This window comes from Pelophylax lessonae (genome assembly GCF_965119305.1).
Source record: "Pelophylax lessonae genome assembly, chromosome: 7".
NCBI classification, from domain to species: Eukaryota; Metazoa; Chordata; class Amphibia; order Anura; family Ranidae; genus Pelophylax; species Pelophylax lessonae.
In genome coordinates, this window is record NC_138774.1 from 191365015 (window position 1) to 191387498 (window position 22484).

At 44.6% G+C, this 22484-nt stretch overlaps 1 protein-coding gene across 6 annotated transcripts in view; it reads left to right on the forward strand.

Annotated features, from left to right (window-relative positions):
- KCNT1 (potassium sodium-activated channel subfamily T member 1) overlaps positions 1–22484 on the forward strand; it is a 659112-nt gene that overhangs the window by 547828 nt on the left and 88800 nt on the right. For all 6 annotated transcript variants that reach the window (XM_082263648.1, XM_082263649.1, XM_082263652.1 and 3 more), the window contains 5 exons: positions 8028–8192; positions 10977–11113; positions 12972–13035; positions 21411–21519; positions 21874–21982. In XM_082263648.1, the coding sequence (XP_082119774.1) occupies positions 8028–8192; positions 10977–11113; positions 12972–13035; positions 21411–21519; positions 21874–21982 (584 nt within the window). The remainder of the gene's footprint in view (positions 1–8027; positions 8193–10976; positions 11114–12971; positions 13036–21410; positions 21520–21873; positions 21983–22484) is intronic.

Genomic DNA, 22484 nt, shown 5'->3' on the forward strand with positions numbered 1-22484 from the left:
TCCTATGCCTTATTCATTGACTATGCTTCCGCTTGACCCCAGCCTTCTACATCTGTTACAAGACCCCCTGTTTACTCACCTTCGGGTGGGGTGATTCCATGGACAGCTACCTGGCACTAGCATCTACCATCAGGAGCTCGGGTGAAAACTGGTTAGTGCTTAGACCTTGCGCCTCGGGTAGACCAGCGTTACCTTGTGTCTTTGTATTTATCCTGCTACTTAATGTGTGAACCTTTCTACTGCCATAGCTCCTGGCCTCTGAGACTGATCCTTGACTGTGACAAGGAGTCAATGTTTGAGTACCAACAACTAGCTACAAAAGAGATGATCCAAACCTGTTAGCTACCCTCTTAGTTTTCATGAGGTGAAAGAGGGCCGCTCTTAACCAATAGGAATAGAACCCCCTTCATATCTGGAGAACCAGCAAATGTACATAACTTCAGAATAGTTGGGCTGAAATTCTGACAGCTCTGAAGGTGTCCTTGTTACACTTCATTTCTACATGGACAGTTTGATAACAAAGACTGTAGAGTCTTCAGGAAGACACGCCGTCCTCTGGGATGGAGCTATGGTGCAGAACCTGTCACCTCCGCATTGACTGGATGTCAGGGAGTCCATCAGGCATAACATAGCATTGCAAAGATTCTCTAGACACCAAACCCTGGGGCGACAGAATTAAACCAACACTCAAAACTTGGCATTGTGTGTTCTGAATAACTCTGATTCTTCAATACCCAACCTGTAAATTTTAGATTATAATCCCCTGCAGGATCAAGACTGCTTACAGATTTTCTCACTGGCAGGAACCATATTGAGAAATACTGTATATTTTAATATTTTATTATAAAGTAAATATTGTACAGCAGAATGAAAAGTTTACTTATGAGCAGGATTGTGGTTCTTTGCTATGCAATTGGAAAATCAAGCAATGGATCCTAAGGCTGCAGAAGAAAGACAGATGGCTTCCTGACTTTTAACCATTCATGACTAGTTTATATAGGATTGTATGATGACGACAGAGACCCTCCCACCTTCTATGACTAGTTTATTCAGGATTGTATGATGATGACAGAGACCCTCCCACCTTCTATGACTAGTTTATTCAAGATTGTATGATGACGACAGAGACCCTCCCACCTTCTATGACTAGTTTATTCAGGATTGTATAATGATGACAGAGACCCTCCCACCTACTATGACTAGTTTATTCAGGATTGTATGATGACGACAGAGACCCTCCCACCTTCTATGACTAGTTTATTCAGGATTGTATGATGACGACAGAGACCCTCCCACCTTCTATGACTAGTTTATTCAGGATTGTATGATGACGACAGAGACCCTCCCACCTTCTATGACTAGTTTATTAAGGATTGTATGATGACGACAGAGACCCTCCCACCTTCTATGACTAGTTTATTCAGGATTGTATGATGACGACAGAGACCCTCCCACCTTCTATGACTAGTTTATTCAGGATTGTATGATGACGACATGATGATGACAGAGACCCTCCCACCTTCTATGACTAGTTTATTCAGGATTGTATGATGACGACAGAGACCCTCCCACCTTCTATGACTAGTTTATTCAGGATTGTATGATGACGACATGATGATGACAGAGACCCTCCCACCTTCTATGACTAGTTTATTCAGGATTGTATGATGACGACAGAGACCCTCCCACCTTCTATCACTAGTTTATTCAGGATTGTATGATGACGACAGAGACCCTCCCACCTTCTATGACTAGTTTATTCAGGATTGTATGATGACGACAGAGACCCTCCCACCTTCTATGACTAGTTTATTCAGGATTGTATGATGATGACAGAGACCCTCCCACCTTCTATGACTAGTTTATTCAGGATTGTATGATGACGACAGAGACCCTCCCACCTTCTATCACTAGTTTATTCAGGATTGTATGATGACGACAGAGACCCTCCCACCTTCTATGACTAGTTTATTCGGGAATATATGATGACGACAGAGACCCTCCCACCTTCTATGACTAGTTTATTCAGGATTGTATGATGACGACAGAGACCCTCCCACCTTCTATGACTAGTTTATTCAGGATTGTATGCTGACGACAGAGACCCTCCCACCTTCTATGACTAGTTTATTCAGGATTGTATGATGATGACAGAGACCCTCCCACCTTCTATGACTAGTTTATTCAGGATTGTATGATGACGACAGAGACCCTCCCACCTTCTATGACTAGTTTATTCAGGATTGTATGATGATGACAGAGACCCTCCCACCTTCTATGACTAGTTTATTCAGGATTGTATGATGACGACAGAGACCCTCCCACCTTCTATGACTAGTTTATTCAGGATTGTATGATGACGACAGAGACCCTCCCACCTTCTATGACTAGTTTATTCAGGATTGTATGATGACGACAGAGACCCTCCCACCTTCTATGACTAGTTTATTCAGGATTGTATGATGACGACAGAGACCCTCCCACCTTCTATGACTAGTTTATTCAGGATTGTATGATGACGACATGATGATGACAGAGACCCTCCCACCTTCTATGACTAGTTTATTCAGGATTGTATGATGACGACAGAGACCCTCCCACCTTCTATGACTAGTTTATTCAGGATTGTATGATGATGACAGAGACCCTCCCACCTTCTATGACTAGTTTATTCAGGATTGTATGATGACGACAGAGACCCTCCCACCTTCTATGACTAGTTTATTCAGGATTGTATGATGATGACAGAGACCCTCCCACCTTCTATGACTAGTTTATTCAGGATTGTATGATGACGACAGAGACCCTCCCACCTTCTATGACTAGTTTATTCAGGATTGTATGATGACGACAGAGACCCTCCCACCTTCTATGACTAGTTTATTCAGGATTGTATGATGACGACAGAGACCCTCCCACCTTCTATGACTAGTTTATTCAGGATTGTATGATGACGACAGAGACCCTCCCACCTTCTATCACTAGTTTATTCAGGATTGTATGATGACGACATGATGATGACAGAGACCCTCCCACCTTCTATCACTAGTTTATTCAGGATTGTATGATGACGACAGAGACCCTCCCACCTTCTATCACTAGTTTATTCAGGATTGTATGATGACGACAGAGACCCTCCCACCTTCTATGACTAGTTTATTCAGGATTGTATGATGACGACAGAGACCCTCCCACCTTCTATCACTAGTTTATTCAGGATTGTATGATGACGACAGAGACCCTCCCACCTTCTATCACTAGTTTATTCAGGATTGTATGATGACGACAGAGACCCTCCCACCTTCTATGACTAGTTTATTCAGGATTGTATGATGACGACAGAGACCCTCCCACCTTCTATGACTAGTTTATTCAGGATTGTATGGTGACGACAGAGACCCTCCCACCTTCTATGACTAGTTTACTCAGGATTGAATGGTGACGACAGAGACCCTCCCACCTTCTATGACTAGTTTATTCAGGATTGTATGATGACGACAGAGACCCTCCCACCTTCTATGACTAGTTTATTCAGGATTGTATGATGACGACAGAGACCCTCCCACCTTCTATGACTAGTTTATTCAGGATTGTATGATGACGACAGAGACCCTCCCACCTTCTTAATGCCTGCTTCTTCCCCTGTTTTCTCAACCCACCCATTTGGCCACTATGCACTAAGCGAAACTATATAGGTTTTGGGTCAATTATAATTTATCAGTTTTAAGTGTCTGTTTTTTACTACATGTATACAATCTTTGGGTTACAATTAAGCGTTAAATATGTAACAAAAGCTTCCAAATTCACTGCAGGTGATCTAAAACAGTAGATGTCTCCTTTGAGTCCCTCTGTCTCTGATTAAGACCTTAGACAAGTGGTACAGTAAGGTGTGGGAGAGAAGGGTGGAGCCACAGTTTTGACATATTCAGTGCACATTTCAGTTAAGCTATTGTGCTCCATTAACAGTCACATACAGGAGCTAAAAGTTGCCAGAAAGGGACTAAAATAATTAGAAAGGAGCCTAAAGTTCCAGCTGGATACTAAAAGATGAAAAACGTTATCATGCAGTAGTTTTTATGACCTCACTTAAGGAACAAATGTATAAACTATGTTTTTTTTCTCCACCATACTCTATAAAGAAAATTGATAAATTATACAAAGCCACTTTGTGCTCCCTTTAATACTAAAATTGATCAAACTTTGTATTCAGAATATGGAATGGTTCTGAGATATTACCAAGCCCTTCTTAGGTGTGAAAAAAGAAATTAGATTTTAATAAATGAAAAGGGGCATGAATAACAGAAGGCTGAGAAAAGGTCTTCAGTATCTTCCCAAGGAAAGAAAAGATTTGAGGAGCCAGAAGAATCACAATGTCCCACAGCCTGATGCAGAAGATAACAAAGGACAGCTTTCAATAATGAAATTACCACTTGAAACAAATACACTTAAGAAATGGACTTGGTACCATAAAAGAATGGACTTAGTACCATAAAAGAAATGATTATCCAATTAATTTAAATTCAGTGTTTTGCTTGTGGTTTAAAATGAAACTATAAGGTAACAACGGTTTTCACTGTTCTGTCATCCTAACAGTGTCTTGTTATAGCCATAGGCGTGCGCACGGGGTGTGCCGGGTGTGCCTGGGCACACCCTAATCACCCCGTGTCTGTTAGTGTAGGGCTGGCTGCCTCCCGAGATCTCCATCTTTGGCACTGAGGGTAGTGAGATGCTCGTGGAGAGGCGGCTGTGCTGTTGGCTCCAGCAGACAGTGAGGCTTGCCATGTGTGTGACACTGTCAGGTAATGTTACTGCTTGCAGGGAGAAAGACAAGCTGTCAAAACTCAGCGGTGATGTCGGGGATGGGCGGGACCGAACAGCTATCAAACACCAGCCAATGGGATGGGGTCTGGGCGGCTGCTTCATTTATGTGGCCCCGCCCCTTTCTTAAGCAGCCCAATCATTGGCTGGTGTTTGACAGCTGCTTGATCCCGCCCACCCCCGACATCACCGCTAAGTTTTGACAGCTGGTCTTTCTCCCTGCAAGCAGCTACATGACAGTGACAGTGTCACACACACAGTGGGGTACCAATGGGGGGGCGCACTGGGGGGTATCAGCCAGCGTCCTCTGAGAGATCCTGTATGGCAGTGTGAAGGCTGCAGTGGCAGCTCCTTCAATCCGTGCTGCAAGCGGGGGGCGGAGAGCGGCGGGATGAAGGGGGCGGAGCCGCGGTGGGAAGAAAGGGGCGGAGCCTCGGCGGGAAGGAGGGGGCGGAGCCTCGACGAGAAGAAGGGGCGGAGCCTCGGCTGGAAGAAGGTGAGTGCCCATTGCCCAAGTGTGTGTGCTCTGTGTTGGATAGGAGGAGAATGGGGAAGCTGCATATAGAGGAATTCATCCTTCCCTATCCTTCCTGCAGCTGCTGAATAACTGATTGTCCTCCTCTCCCTCCTGCAGGAAGAATAGGGAAAGATCAATTCCTTTATATGCAGCTGCCCCATCCCCCTCCCTATACAACTTCCTTTGCTGGCCCCCCAGTGCTCTCTTAACCCCCCCTCCAGTGTTCTTATCCCCCCTCAGTGCTCTTAACCCCCCCCCCCAGTGCACTAGACCCCCTGTTCTTTAGCCCCCCCATGCTCTTCAGCTCCCCACAGTGCTTTTTATCTCCCTCCCCCCTATGCTCCCTGTCCCCCCCCAGTGCTCTCCACCCCCTGGTTTTCCCTGCTCGCCCCCCCCAGTGCTCTCCACCCCCTGCACCTTCCAACCCCCTACAATGCTTTGCAAACCCCCTCTTAATTCTCTCCTGTCCCCCCGCCCACCGTGCCCTTCACCTCCTCCAGTGCTCTCTGCTTCCCCTGTGCTCTCCGGCCCCCCTAGTGCTCTTCTATCTTCTATCATGTCCTCAGTCTCTGAGCATCTTCTGTATCACGTCCGTAGTCTCTGACCATCTCCTGTATCATGTCTGCAGTCTCTGACCATCTCCTGTATCATGTCTGCAGTCTCTGACCATCTCCTGTATCACGTCTGCAGTCTCTGACTATCTCCTGTATCATGTCTGCAGTCTCTGACCATCTCCTGTATCATGTCTGCAGTCTCTGACCATCTCCTGTATCATGTCTGCAGTCTCTGACTATCTCCTGTATCATGTCTGCAGTCTCTGACCATCTCCTGTATCATGTCTGCAGTCTCTGACCATCTCCTGTATCACGTCTGCAGTCTCTGACCATCTCCTGTATCACGTCTGCAGTCTCTGACCATCTCCTGTATCATGTCTGCAGTCTCTGACCATCTCCTGTATCATGTCTGCAGTCTCTGACCATCTCCTGTATCATGTCTGCAGTCTCTGACCATCTCCTGTATCACGTCTGCAGTCTCTGACCATCTCCTGTATCATGTCTGCAGTCTCTGACCATCTCTTGTATCATGTCTGTAGTCTCTGACCATCTATTGTATCACGTCTGCAGTCTCTGACCATCTATTGTATCATAAGAAAAATAGTGGACAACTGCGCTAAACCAACAAAAAATGTGAAGCTGCAACTTCAAGTGTGACTGTCACCTTAAAATATATCTATTGTATCATGTCTGCAGTCTCTGACCATCTCTTGTATCATGTCTGCAGTCTCTGACCGTCTCATGCCAAGGTTCGCCATCACTGCTCTATATATATATATACACGCATGTGCGTTTGAGCTTTGGGGTGCACACCCTAATGCAATAGGCTGCGCACGCCTATGGTTATAGCTGAGGTGCCCTCTGTACAATCATCTTTCTAAAAGCTGCCTAAACCTCCCTTAGTCCCATAGGTGTGCACATCCTGTTGCATTTGGGTGTGCACCTCAATGCTCAAAACACATGTGTGTGTATATACTGACGGTGTCAGGAGAAAAGTGGACTGTGTCAGTAGGGCAGAGATTGGTGTAAATAGGGCAGTGGATGTCAGTAGTTTTTATTATTTTATGTTTTACAATTTTTTTTATCTTGTTATTTTTTACAAGTTTTTTAGAAGCCCCTATAGGGGACTTTGGTGAAAATTAGGGGTTTAAATAGGGGGAAGCTGCCCCACACAGGGTGATTAGGGTGTGCCCAGGCACACCTAGCACACGCCTATGCTTAGTCCTCAGTGTCTGAAAATGTATTATATTGGCAGCATTACTCAATGAAGTAGACCCAGGTTGATATACAGCGCAGAACCTCCTAATCACAACCTGATTTCTGCTGTAAAGAGGGTTTAGGGAAGTTAATATAAATACTGTATATATTTCCTGCACCTATACTAGCAGAAGTGATGATGTTTTAAATCAATACTTAACTGGACTGGATGCTGATTTTTTTTTTATTTGCGTAGTGAATGGTTTTTAATATTAAAAATTTATCAAACTGCTTTTATTTATCTGTTCTTAGAGCTCCATATATTGTTATAAGTGGAGAAACTTAAAGCGGTATTAAACTGCACTGATTTGTTTTTAATGGGCCTGCAAGTTAAAGTCATAACCAGTTAGTTGCACTGCACACTAGCAAATTATGACAGACTTACATGTCAATGGATGCTCTCTAACAATGCGTTGTCAGCTGTCAACATCTTCTCCTGGTCTTCCTGCTGGGTTCGCTCTGAGCTGCGATGATATCACGCCACACATGCATACAGGAATCACTTCAACACAACACAGAGCAGATGCAATAAATGTACTCTGAGCTGCACATGCACAGCGCAGTATACATTACTGCTGACAAGCAGAAGGAAGCATTCATGACAGAAATGACCCTGGGTATATTCTGTCATAAAAAACCCTGCCTGTCAGTGTTTTTTTTTTTTTTGGTTTTTTTTTAATTTTGTTTAATCGCGCTTTGAATGGCTATTTCAGGGGGAAAAGTATACTCAAGAGATGCTGGGGGTGATTCGGTCCATTGTAGTTCACCCTCATCTAGGAAGAAGAAGCTGTTTTTTTTTTTCCCTGCCAAAATAGTTTATAAATGCTGTGTCTTTTTATTAAACTTGTTTGCTTGTTAATTCGATTTTTATTTTCTGCCAGTTTGAGGAGTTGGTCTACCTTTGGATGGAGCGGCAAAAATCAGGGGGAAACTACAGCCGTCACAGAGCCCAGACTGAGAAACACGTCGTCCTTTGTGTCAGCTCCCTCAAGATTGACCTTCTGATGGACTTTCTGAATGAGTTCTATGCTCATCCACGGCTTCAGGTACCAAGGCTGACCTCTGCACTGTGAAAGAGAGTTAACAACCCACTAATACTAAGCCAGGGTGACAGTCATGCTGTAATAAACTAGCATTTTGTTTCTTTTTACCCACTTCAGCTCCGGAAGGTTTTACCCCCTTCCTGACCAGGCCATTTTTTGCGATACCTTTCTTTAACTGACGATTGCGCAGTCATTGCGACGCTGTAGCCAAATAAAATTGATGACTTTTTTTCCCCCACAAATGGAGCGTTCTTTTGGTGGTATTTGATTACCTCTGCGGTTTTTAATTTTTGCGCTATAAACAAAAAAAAGAACCATAATTTTGTAAAAAAAACACAATATTTTTTACTTTCTGCTATAAAACATACCCAATAAAAAAAATGTAAAAAATCTAATTTTCTCATCAATTTAGGCCAATATGTATTCTGGAGGGTAATGGTCTTTTTTTAAAAGGCCAACTACAGCGCTTGCTAATAAACCCTATATAAATAGCAGTAAAATTGACTAAAACAGGTGATATGTGATGAACATAAAAACTATCAATAAATAAATAAATAAATAGGTGGTGATATAAATGGTGATAAAGTGACTTGTGAACAACTTTAAATAAATAGCAATAGCAAGATGATTCAAATTAATTGCGTGCCACAATATACAGCAGTGAGTAATAAATCAACAAATCAGTTCAATGGATCAATAATAAAGTCCAAAAAAGTGACTGTAGTGCTCATGACATTGATTCCTTTCACCGTGTGTATGGATAGAATGAATCACTTACCGGATCTAGTGGGACCTATATGCCGTATGGCATTAGGACCACTTAAGCTTAGTTGCCCCCTGGGCTAGGATGGCTTCCCCTTTAAGGTTCAATGGGCTGGTGCCAACTCCTTTAAGCTACAGGACATACGGCCAGTAAATATGGGGAAGGAGAAAGGAGCTCCAAATATTGTAGCAGTTCAAATGATAATAATGTTTATTACCCACAGTTTGGGTTTAAAATGCAGTAAATACAAAAACGAATCACTGGTGGTCAGCGGTGTAGGCTGCGCGTCCTCCCTGCAGAGTGGCGAGCGTTACTTCTGGCTTGCGTTCCACCTTCAGTGACGTAATGACGCTATGTGTTCCAATCTAACATGTTTCGTCACTTCCTGTGATGTCCTCAGTGTTGATAAATTCCTGAGCACTACAGTCACTTTTTTGGACTTTATTATTGATCCATTGAACTGATTTGTTGATTTATTACTCACTGCTGTATATTGTGGCACGCAATTCATTTGAATCATCTTGCTATTGCTATTTATTTGAAGTTGTTCACAAGTCACTTTAATCACCATTTATATCACCACCTATTTATTTATTTATTGACCGTTTTTATGTTCATCACATATCACCTATTTTAGTAAATTTTACTGCTATTTATATAGGGTTTATTAGCAAGCGCTGTAGTTGGCCTTTTAAAAAAGACCATTACCCTCTATATATTCAATTTTCTCTACAGCAGCTGCTCATTCCACAACATACAAAATACATTAATATTAGAATACTCCTGGGCGCGAGGAATATACCTTGGTATATTTTTTCTCACAATATGTATTCTGCTACATATTTTTGTTAAAACAAAATCCTAATAAGTGTATATTGATTGGTTTGTGCAAAAGTTATAGCCTGTACAAACTATGGAATACATTTATGGACTTTTTATTTTTTTTATTGTTTTTACTAGTAATAGCGGCGATCAGCGATTTTTAGCAGGACTGCGACATTGCGGCGGACAAATCTGACACTAAGTGACACTTTTTGGAGACAAGTGACACTAATACAGTGATCAGTGTAAAAAAAATGCACTGTTACTGTATAAATGACTCTGGCAGGGAAGGGATTAACACGAGGGGAGATCAAGGGGGTTAAGTGTGCTCCTAGGGAGTGCTTTCTAACTGTGGGGGGTGGATGCACTAGAGGAAAAGAGAGATCTGTGTTTCACAAGACCACTCTATTCCTCCCTGACAGAACAGCGGTATGCCTTGTTTACATAGGCAGACCGCCGTTCTGTCATTCCTCGGAACGATTAGTGGATCCCAGGGGCCGTGATTGGCTCCCGCTGTGTCACACGTCGTAAAAATCTCCTGCACAAAATCACATACATGTAGGTGATTTTGCACAGCTGGGCTGCCCTGCCACAGTATATATGCAGTGGGCGGTTCGAAACTGGTTAATTTATGCTGGATTAAATAGTTAGTCTACCCAAAGGTGTTTTAATTATAGGTAGAGTCCAATGGGCTGCGTCAGCCCCTGGCTTCTTATATGTCTCGGATATTCCTGACCACCTGTGTGTTTAATCTCTTCCTGTTACATTCTCCACAATGTAAAGTAAGTAAAATAATTCACCAGGTATGGTGGGAATCCATCATAATGACCACAGCAGGTGTGTTGACCCAGGAACTCAGTGCAGACATCTCATCAGAAGATTCCCTTAGCTGTGAACTGGTTTAATCCACCATCCACCAAACACAAGATCTTTTTGGTGGATTTGCCTTCCAAGAATCATTCCATGTAACCCATTAAAAATAACCAATTATTTGATTACACAAACTCTAAAATGAAAATTATATGAGTTAAGGGGGGAAACCTTGAGGAGGAAATGGACACCCTAACAGCCGTTGCCAACACAGGAAGATGATTAATCAAAAAGGATAGCTTTGTATATGGCCAGCTCACCTCGTGACGTAGGCTATAGATACCATTTGTTTAACTTTGCTTTCTGTTTGTCATTTACATCATCTTTTTCAGGATTATTATGTTGTTATTCTCTGCCCAACGGAGATGGATATTCAGGTTCGGCGAGTACTCCAGATACCATTGTGGTCTCAGCGTGTTATCTACCTTCAAGGGTCAGCACTAAAAGATCAAGATCTCATGAGGGCAAAGTAAGTATGAACTGGAGGTACGGAGTTTACAGGGAATGGGGGTGTGGCCACAGACCACCTATTAAAACTCAGATGATATTTTTTTTTTAAAATGTCGAGTTCAGAACCTAGAAAAACTGATAACTATCTTGAAAGCCTAAAGCAGTGTTAAACCCAAAAGCCAAATATATAAATATATATTTTTTTTTTGCAGTATACCAATTCTTAGATGTGATAACTGCATTCATTTTCTTTTTTGGCCTTTCTGTCTTTTATTTTCACCAGTGAGCTTGGCTTTAAACACTCCCCTACCCCCAGAATAGCAATGCTCATTCCCAAAAGTGTCCCAGTTACTCCTTCATCCAGAGTTTAAGTTCTCTAACACAGGAATGATCTTACTGGCCAGATCATCAGGTGAAAACAGAGGGAAGAAAGCCTAAAAAAAGAGGACTAACCTAACATCTAATCAACGCTGTATCTTGGCCTAGGCCGATTAGTCCTAGGGCAGCATTTTGCAGGGGGGCGGCAAAAAAGCTCCCCCGCACGAAAGAAACAGCCTGCTCCCGAACAAAAATAGTCCCTGCCGGAAATGGCATTGCTATGGGGGTGTGGGGGGTGCGGCCCGCACCCAGATGACACCCACCAGAGGGGTGACACCCATCCGCCGGGCCCTATGTCCTAACCACTGGTTGTGGTGTGTGTCACTAGCGCTGAGGGGGCCATCTGCATGTTAACAGGAGGGGCTAGATGGAATCTGATTGGCCAGCGCCATCCATGTGATGGTGCTGACGCATCAGAATGCACCTTCTGCTGGGAGTTACAGATTTAGGTGTAGAATATGGACAGCTTAAGGTTTACCATGTATGTTACAAAAGGTGGAGCCTAAAGAGGAAGGGATGTGGTTTACAGATGGCAGGGCGGGTCTTAAATGGGAAGGGGCATGGCCTTGACAGGAAGGGGTGGGCTGTATTTAAATTAGGGGGTGCACAAGTTTAGTCAGGCCTAGGGCAGCACAAAACCTAAATACACCACTACATCTAATAATTGGTAAGCTGCAGTACATTATGTTTTTGGTTTTGGATTTAATACTTTAACTCCAGGTAGATACAATATGTATGCATTATTGCAGTCTTGGGTCTTTATAAAAAAATAAATAAATAAAGTACTTTTGAAAGAGACTAATGCAAGTGCCTGACCTTTTCTTGATATCGGTACTACTGTAATCCCTTTACAGTAGAACCCAAGCAGAGGCAATACTAGAAGCCATTCAGACTCTGCTTTATGTACATGCACTGGCAAGGAACATGCTGACAGAAGGAGAGAACAGAGTGTTAACCTCATCAGTTACACTAAAGCTGGCCATACATTATACAATTTTCCTACTCAATTTCCTTTAGATTTAACTGTAACAATGTAATGCAAGGGCTTGCCTGATTGCATACAAGTTGAAAGTGTTTAGGTTTGAACTCAAATTAAATGGTTTTGGTAAATCTAAACTCAGTTTGTACAAGAAGATTGTATAATGTATGGCCAGCCATGGGGGAACCTTTAAAAGATTGTTTTTACATTTCAGTATAACAAATATCTATGGAAACCCATAATTATCTTAGATTTTTTGTTCCTGACAAAAATGATACTTTCTTTTGAGACTGTTTACTAAAATGTTTCAAACACATCAGCATTAATAACTTTGTAACAAACATTTGTGAGTTAAACAGTCCATGTAGACTAGAGTCTGAAATTCCCAGCTTGCTGCTATTTTATTTTTTATTTTTTTTAACGGTTATTTAATATCGATCAGTGGAACATCTGATATATTGTATTTGATGTATATTGTGATGGCCTACAGCCCCCATAGAAATAATGTTCTTTACCGCAGGATGGATGACGCAGAAGCCTGTTTCATTCTGAGTAGCCGTAACGAAGTGGACCGCACTGCCGCTGTAAGTCTCAAATCCCCCCCCCCCCCGCACATTATTTTCACAGCTGGAAAAGATGTGAAAATGTGGAATAGGCTTCCACAGGAATTGAATTCAGTTACTAGGACTGGATGTTTCAAAGATGAGTTGGATTCTTTCCTAAATATACCAAATATTGAGCTTTTTACAGTTGTGAAAACACAATGTAGATTGTTGATCTGGGAATTTATAACAATGCCATTGGGGATCAAGAAGGATTTTTTTTCCCTGTTAAAGCAAATAGGACCAATCTTTATAAAATGTTTTGTCTTCCTTTGAATTAAATAGTGTTATCAAGGATGCAGGATGCTTTTTATGGGTAGATCTGTCAGTCAAGTTTTGTTACCTTTGTAAAGATAGTATAGATTTTGATCTGTCTTTTCTAAAAATCTTGGTTTGCTGTATTTTTTAGAAACAAGCCAACATACAGATGGCAGCTTTCTAAATGTAGCATATATTTTCACATATAGCTGAAATGCTAGAACTGCATCATCTATCCATAACCAGCCTTAGGAGCTTGTTCTCTTTAAACCTTAAAGTCCAACTCCAGGGGAAAAAAAAAAAAAAAAGTTTTCCCATGCAGTGGGGCTGTGCCTGCAATGCAAGGCTTAACTGCTCGTTTTGTCCAGAGTGGAGTAGAAAGCTTATACTTGGACTTTTCCTGACGACCTCACATCCAGAGCAGGGCTATGAGCTTGATGATGTCAGGAACAATCCACTCCACCAGACTGCTAGACCATGGGGGGGGGGGGGGGCAGGAGCTGCAGGGGCCCGTCTTGTATGGGGAGGATTAGGTAACTATATCTTTGTTCTGCAGTCCCCTAGACAAAAACAAACAATTGACCTGTGCAGTGCACGCACAGCCCCACTGCATGGGAAACCATTTTTTCCTCTTTTGTTCATTGACGGACACAACTCCTGATCTTCTTAACCATTGGGTTATACTGCCCCCTACAGGAGTAGGACACCAGGCAAAAAAAAAGTCTGGCTCTACCTTTAGGGCAATCCCAGGGTGTATACTCCCTCTCTCTGCTATAGGTACTCAGTTTTTTTCTGCCTATGCCTAGTCAGGAGTAAGGACATAGTTCCTTGCTCGGATCTCTGGTCCTGGCAATTTTCTTTTTTTTTTCAGATTTTTTTTCTCCTGGTTTTTTCCTACAATCAACTGCCAGACTGGACAATGGGATGGATACTCTAGATCCAGTGGTAGCCCCAGCCTGGCCAGCAAGCGCACGCAGTCCTTAGCTTGGCCCAGCCCCCCCCCCCCCCCCATTTTGATGGCAGGGGGTTCTTTCTGGAGCGGTGCCCACCTGGTTCCTGGTATGGTGAGTAGCTGTCCCCCCTCTCCCCCTGGAGGGTTTTGGGGTGAACGTGGACCCCTTGGGACGGTCGGACCCCCGGGTTCTCCTCCTTTCTGTCAGGCACCCCCCCTTTATCTGTCCCCCCATCCTATCCCCCCTCCACTTATACTGGGGCTGTGTGGGTGGTCTGGTACACCTCCTGGGATGGGGGAAGGCCGCTATGCTGGCAATAGGGGCGGGGGGGGTGCGCGGCTGGCAACCGGACGATCGGCTGTAGGGGGGGTTGTACCTGGTGGGGCCTCCTGCCAGGGCCCCCAGTCCTGCCTGGGCCTGTCCTTGAGGCCTGGGATCCCTCCTGGGTCCCTAAGAGCCTCGTGTTGCTGCCCCGGGCCGCCATTTTCTTGTAGCCTGTGTGCTCAATGCACGGTGGCCATGTTTCTGTAGTCCAGCAGCACTTTTGCGGTGGTTTGCCATTGAAAATAGCGGCAGCCATGACAGTGGATCCCTCTGGGCAGCGATTTCAGCTGTGGAAGCCCCTCCTCGTCCCCTGTTACTGACTCCTGGATCCTTTCATTTCCTGATCGCCACTCGTGCAGTACAGATTCTGCTGGTGGCTGCACTGCCTGGTTTCTGTGGGGTGGTGAGTCTGGTGGGGTCCTCTCCCTCTTTACTGAGGATCGATTAGTGCTCTGTGACTGGCAACCGGGTGGTGCTGCCAGAGCGGTGGGGACTGTCCCTTAGCAGTGTGTAATACTTTTTTGTGGTTTCTCCTGGTGACTCATGGAGTCTTTGGAGCCCATCTCCCCACGTGATCCCCTTTCTGGGGCTGCAGGGTCCTCTGGGTCCCATCCATCCATTGATGCACTGACAGTGGTCCTGGAGTCCCTTGTGCCCTGGGTGGAGGCGGCTTTTGGGCCCCCTCGCCTTCCCCTGCCTCATCTGTCTCCTCAGATCCTGAATCTGATTCGGCCGCCATGGACATTGGTCACCCTGCTGGGTCTGCGACCACGCACCCTGAATCCTCAGATAGTGAAGATGATTCCTCCGCTTTTGCAACTACGCACAAAAAGGTGCTGGTGGATTAATTGATATTATATCTGTGCTAGAGACTTAAAGTTTGAGAACGCGGCTACGACGGAGGCGCAGGTTCCCTTTGGCACTCACAAGCCACCCAGAGTGGCAAAGAATTTCCCTTTCCCCCTCCTATTTTGACAGAATTGTCACTGAAGTGTAGGGACGACCAAAGCGCCCCCCATGGGGCCCCTAAGCGAGTTGCTAGGCAATACCCTGTATGAGGAGTCCCTTCTTAAGGAGTGGACTGTTCCACCGGTGGTGGACCCAGATTTCCAGATTAAGCAAGGCAACCATGATTCCGGTTGAAGTGTCCCCAGTCTTTAAGGACCCGGCTGACAGGGAGGTGGAGGCTGTGGCCCGCAATTTGTACACCCTGGCTGGTTCAGCACTGAGGCCGATTTTCACCATTGCCCCGGTGTCGCAGGCTCTGACTGTGTGGCCTAGGCTTTTACGCTGTGACCTGGAGAGAAAGTAGCTCCCCCCTTCTTTTGCTGAGCTGGCTCAGCTCTCTGTTTCGGCAGTGGTCCTTCGACGTGTCTTTTGGCTTAAATGCTGGTCTAAAAAAAGGCCTTTACTGATCTTTCCTTTCAAGGAGATCACCTGTTTGGTGCCACCCTGGATAACATCATTAAAGGTCCCACAGGAGGGAAAGAGTACATTTCTTCTGCAGGCTACTAAGGGCAAGGACCCTGGTCATAGTCGTGGGCCCTCCTTCTCGGCTCATAAGAAGTTGTTTCGTCCCTCAGGGTCGACTGACAAGGGTTCAAAGCCCCTCGGGACCTCCTCTGGAGGATCCAAGCGAACTTGTTCTGGCAAGTCAAGTGCAGGCTTCTGCCAACCCATGGACAAGACCCCTTCAGCAGGAATGTGCACCCTCACCCATATCTGTTGTGGAGGGATGTCTCCGCTGGTTCCCAAACCTGTGGACTCCCCTGGTACAAGAACAGGTGGGTCCACAAGGTCATTCAGTCTGGCTACAAGATCGAGTTTCGTTCTTTTCTCCGGTAAGGTTCTTCCTTCCAACATGCAACAGTCCCAGGTCCGCTTACAGGCTCTTGTTGAAGCGGTGCAAGACCTTTTGCTTTACGGGTGGTGGTCCCGGTCCTGACTTCGGAACATTTTCAGGGGCTGTACTCAAACCCGTTGACAGTCCCCAGAAAGGAAGGCAAAGTGCGTCCAATTCTGCACCTCAAGATGCTGAACTGCTTTGTGCGGGTTCAGAAGTTCAGAATGGAGTCCATTTGCACAGTGGTGGCTTCCCTGCATCAGGGGGATTTTCTTGCCTCCATCAACATCAAGGACGCTTATCTTCACATTCCAATATGTGTCGGTCTCCAGCGCTTCCTCCACTTTGCCGTGTGAGAGGAGCATCATCAGTTTGTGGCGTTACCTTTTGGTCTCGCCTCTGCTCCTTGTGTCTTTACGAAAGTGTTGGCCCCGGTGCCAGCATTGTTATGCCAATGGAGGATCGCGGTACTGAGCTACTTTGACATCCTCCTTCTGCGAGCGGAGTCTCCTACTGCTCTGGTGGAGAACCTGGAAATCACCATACGAGCTTGATGGAGTTTGGCTGAATTCTGAATTTTCAGAAGCCTGCTCTGGTTCTGTCCACAAGCTGGAATATCTGGATCTGACTCTGGACTCGGCCTTAGCCAGAGTGCTCCTTCCTCTGGATACTCTCTAGAATCTACAGGCTGCCATTCGTCTCCTGAAGTCCAGCAGATGGTCACCCCTCCAGACTTGCATGCGGGTGCTGGGCCTGATGGTGTTTACCTTTGAGGCGATTCTGTTTGCACAGTTCCTGGCGGAGATTCTGGCCAAATGGGACAAGAATCCACAGTCTCTGGACAATCAGACCTGGCTGAGCCGTTGAACGAAAGAGTTCCTGATATGGTGGCTTCGTTCTTTGGGGCCTCAGCTGGGCAAATCCTTCCTCCCCTTGTATTTGACAGTGGTCACCACGAATGCCAGCCTGTTTAGTTGGGGAGGCATCCTTGGCAAATAGTCTGCTCAGGGGATCTGGACACTGGAAGAGTTCAGACTACTGATCAATGTCTTGGAACTCTGAGAGATCAGACTGTGCCTGGAACATTGGACAGATTGTCTTCAGGGATGTCCAGTGCATATTCAACTGGACAATGCCACGGCTGTGGCTTATGTCAGTCACTGGGGGGGCACATGAAGGGTCCTGGTGGCTCTAGAGGTAGCCAGCATTCCAAGGTGGGCAGAACGGTTCGTTCCAGCCCTCTCCGTTGTACACATACCCAGGGGAAAAAACTGGAAGGCGGATTACCTCAGTAGGCAGGCGTTGGACCAAGGTGAGTGGTCCCTTCATCCGGAGGTGTTTCATCATCAGTTGTGTCTCCGTTGGGGCATCCCTGAGGGGGATCTATTGGCGTCCCTGCTCAACAGAAAGGTGCAGAGGTTTGTGGCTCGGTCAGATCCTCTGGCGGATGCCACAGATGAGCTGGTGGCCCCCGTGGGGTCAGTATTGTCCTCTAAAGCTTCTGCCAAGACTTCTATGCAGGATCGAGGCAGAAGGGATTCCGGTCATCTTAGTGGCACCGAACTGACCTCGCTGGGCCGATCTGGTGCGGCTGGTCGCTGACGTTGCTTGGAAGCTTCCACTCAGGGAGGATCTGCTGTCCCAAGGACCAATCTTCCATCCTGCTTTACAGTCGTGAGTCTGGGTTTCCAATGCTGTTAAAAGCTAGGAAACCTACTTCTAGGAAGATCTACAGTTTTACGTGGAAGACGTATATTGCGTGGTGTGAGCCTCTTGGGGTTGATCCTCACTCTTGTTCGGTGGCTCGGATCTTGACCTTCCTTCAATGGGGTGGTTAAGCAGAAACTGGTCTTGAGTACTATCAAGGGTCAGGTGTCGGCCTTAGCGGTCTTTTTGCAATGGGGCTTGGCCACATACTCCCTGGTGTGTACTTTTCTTTACGGTGTTAGGCACTTGACACCTCCAGTGCGGTCTCTTTTTCCGCCTTGGGACCTCAATTTGGTGCTTTCAGTCCACCAGAAGCCTCTTTTTGAGAATCTTCAGGAGATTCCCCAGCTTACGCTGACCCAGATGGTGGCTTTTTTAGTGGCTTTTACCTCTGTGCACAGGGTGTCTGAATTGGCAGTGTTATCCTGTCGTTCACCTTACTGCTGGTTCACATTGATTAGGTGGTTCTTAGCCCCTGTCCGTCTTTCCTTCTTCAGGTTGTCCCTGATTTTCATTTGAGTGAAGACATTGTGTTGCCTTCCCTGTGTCCCAGGCCAACACATTCGAGGGAAATTGCTTTGCATGCCTTGGATGTGGACCGGCAATTAGGATGTACCTAGCAGCTACAGAGTCTTTTAGGAAGTCAGACTCACTATTTGTGCTCATGGATGGGCCTCGGAAAGGGTTGTCAGTTTCCTCTACGACCATTTCTAGATATATAAGACAGACGGTGGTTCAGATCTATTCCATCCAGGGTCAGGTTCCTCCTTTCCCTGTCAAGGCGCATTCTACTCGGGCGCTCAGTGTCTCCTGGGCTTTCCGTCATCAGGCCTCAGTGACGCAGGTTTGCAAGGTGGCCTACTGGTCGTCGCTGCACACTTTCTATACACAGTTCTATAAAGTGGATGTGTTGGCATCTGCGGATGCTTCCTTTTGGCTGCAAATTTTTGCAAGCTGCTGTTTAGCGGATCTTGTCCTCTTTGAGTGTGTATCGTTTTTTTCAGGTGAGCTCCAGTTGTTTTAGCCTTGGGAATTTATTTTTCCCTGTTCCCACCCATCATGTTTAACACTGCATTGGAACATCCCAAGTGTTAAGAAGATCAGGAGCTGTGTCCGTCAATAAATAAAAGAGAAAATGGGATTTTTGACTTACTGTAAAAATCTATGTCTCTGATGTTCATTGACGGACACAGCATCCGCTCCTCTGTGGAGTTGTAATTCTTCTTACACTGCTTGTAACAAAACTGAGTACCTATAGCAGAGAGAGGGAGTATACCCCCTGGGTCTGCCCATAGCGTAGCTAGACTTTTGTTATGCTTTGTGTCCTACTCCTGTAGGGGGCAGTATAACCCAATGGTAAGAAGATCAGGAATCCATCAATGAACATCAGAGAAATGGATTTTACGGCAAGTCAAAAATCCCATTTTTTTTGCCCGGGGTTCAGTTTTAAAGCTACAGAAACATAAAGATTTAAAATATAAATCTACATATAAATGTATTCCTTAACCACTTCAGTTCCGGAAGGTTTATTCCCTTCCTGACCAGGCCATTTTTTTGGGATACGGCACTGCGTTGCTTTACCTGACTATTGCGTGGTCGTACAAGGCTGTACCCAAATAAAATGGATGTATTTTATTCCCAGGAAAAACAGAGCTTTCTGTTGGTGGTATTTGATCACCACTGCGTCTTTTATTTTTTGCGCTATAAACAAAAAAAGGAACCACAATTTTGGGGGAAAAAACTGTATTTTTTACTTTCTGCTAAAAAACATACCCAATAAAAAAAAAATTAAAAAATACATTTTCTTCATCAATTTAGGCCAATATGTATTCTGCTACATATTTTTGGTAAAAAAAAAGACCTAATAAGTGTATATTGATTGGTTTGCGCAAAAGTTATAGCATCTACAAACTATGGGAAAGATTTATTGTCATTTTATTTTTTTTACTAGTAATGGCGGCGATCATCGATTTTTAGTGGGACTGTGACCTTGCGGCGCACAGATCTGACACAAAGTGACACTTTTTGGGGACCAGTGCTAAAAAAAAATGCATTGTTACTGTATAAATGACACTGCCAGAGAAGAGGTTAACACCAGGGGCGATCAAGGGGTTTAGTGTGCTCCTAGGGAGTGCTTTCTAACTTGGGGGGGGGGGTGGAGTGGATGCACTATAGGAAAAGAGAGATCTGGGTTTCAGCTTAGCTGAAACACAAGAGCTCTCTTTTACTCCCTGACAGAACAGTGGTTTGCATTGTTTACATAGGCAGACTGCCATTCTGCCTTCCCTCCGAATGATTGGCGGGTACCGGCGGCCATCACAGCTGCTGGACCCACTGATTGGCTCCCACTGTGTCCAATCACAGCAGGAGCGGAGCTCCCGGCGCGCAAGCGCCCCTTACATCACGTGCGCAAAATCACGTACATGATTTCACGCAGCCTGCCTCCCTGCCGCAATATATATGCAGTGGGCAGTCCGGAATTTGTTAATGACAACATTGTGTGCACCAAATGCCTTGGCAAACACAGTTTTATCCTGTATATATAACAGTGACATCGTTATTGTGCTGTATATAGCCTGTGCAAGGAGAAGAGCTGTGGGAGTGATTCGGCAGCTCCGCCTATTACAGGCTGCCTGCAGAAATCTACAGGAGGGGGCGGAGACAAGACAAGTCACCCTGCACAAGGAGAGAGCAGCAGTAGCCAGACTTTATTACAGGAAGCTGCTGTCTGTACAGAGGCAAAATTTTACACTGGATTTGCGCACAAATCCGGAAGTAATACATGAAGCACACCAAGATTTAAATAAGAATACATATGCCTTATGTATCTGTATTCAGCTTTAAGTGAAAGAATATTTATTTAATAACATAAAACTGATTTTTAGTAATGTAGCCATAAACCAATCTAAAATCGGCTCCTGCCATCTTAGTATATGCAGACCAATAAGATGCAATTTCTGGTCTGGTATTTAGAGGTTTGAATAGAAAACAGAGCATATATTTGCTATGCAGTTCTACTAGTTATGGTAGTTCATCTGAAGCTCACCACACACACACATGCCACACTCTGATTGTACAGCTCCTTCAGATCTTCCAATAGGTATGTAGTGCAAGAGTATGCGTGATTGGATAGAAATTGATTTGATAGTTTAGATAGGTCCTCATATTACATACAGTATTTGCTCAATCTAAAGTTGATTATATGGAGATAGTACAGTCAGATAAAAACCTGTATGGTGAGCCTAAGGGCTTGTTCTAATGTTCATTCTTAGGACCATCAGACCATCTTGAGAGCCTGGGCCGTGAAAGATTTCGCTCCCAACTGTCCTCTGTATGTCCAGATTTTGAAGCCTGAGAACAAATTTCATGTCAAGTTTGCAGGTAAGTTCAAATGGCCAGAAAACTGCTGGTCCATGAGTTCAAATGTGATATGGGTGGTCACATGTCCAAAGCAGATATTTTGACTTGCGGGAAAGGATCATTTAGAGGAGTGTGCGATAACCGAAATATCTGCAAGTTCCTGGTCTGCTCTCCTGCTGAAGCCATAAAAGGGAGTTCCTACCATCCCTGATAGATTTTATTTTTTTTTTATATTATGGAGAAGATTACAGACTTGAATGTTTTGCTCTGAAAATGGGTAAGGACAAAGCCCAGAGTTATTCTAATTTTCAGATAGATCGATTGGTTGATAATAGTTATTTTAATGTGACTGATAATTTTGCCCTTTATTTCCAGATCATGTGGTATGTGAGGAGGAGTTTAAATACGCCATGCTGGCACTGAACTGTGTATGTCCTGCTACCTCGACCCTCATCACACTACTTGTTCATACCTCCAGGGGGCAGTAAGTTTACTTTTTACTAATTTGTAATGCCCTGACACTTTCCACTCATACTACAGAGCAAATTGAACCATTCACATCAGTCCTTGTGCGGTATGTTAATACCTCAAACAGTTCAGTGATGTACATTTTTGATGGTGAGTTCTTGTTACAAACTTGTGTATATCTAGCAGCTGAGCTGACCTGAGTGTTTGATATAAAGTGTAAGCGTTGAAAATCACTGGGTCTAGCACACAGGCATAAATACCTCTGTCCCAAATACTTACAAAGAAGGGAAAACAAATTTCCCATGGATCTTTTTTTAGAGGCCATGAAACACATAAAATATATATATATAATATGTAAAAGTCATCAACTCTATAAGAACATATAAATGTAAAATGAGAAAAAAACTAAGAAATGCACCAGGAACAGGTTTTACATTTTTACATAACTTCAGTATATAGTTGAAAAAAATTTAAATTCATCACTAATTGTACCAATCAGGAAGAAAAGATGGAATACA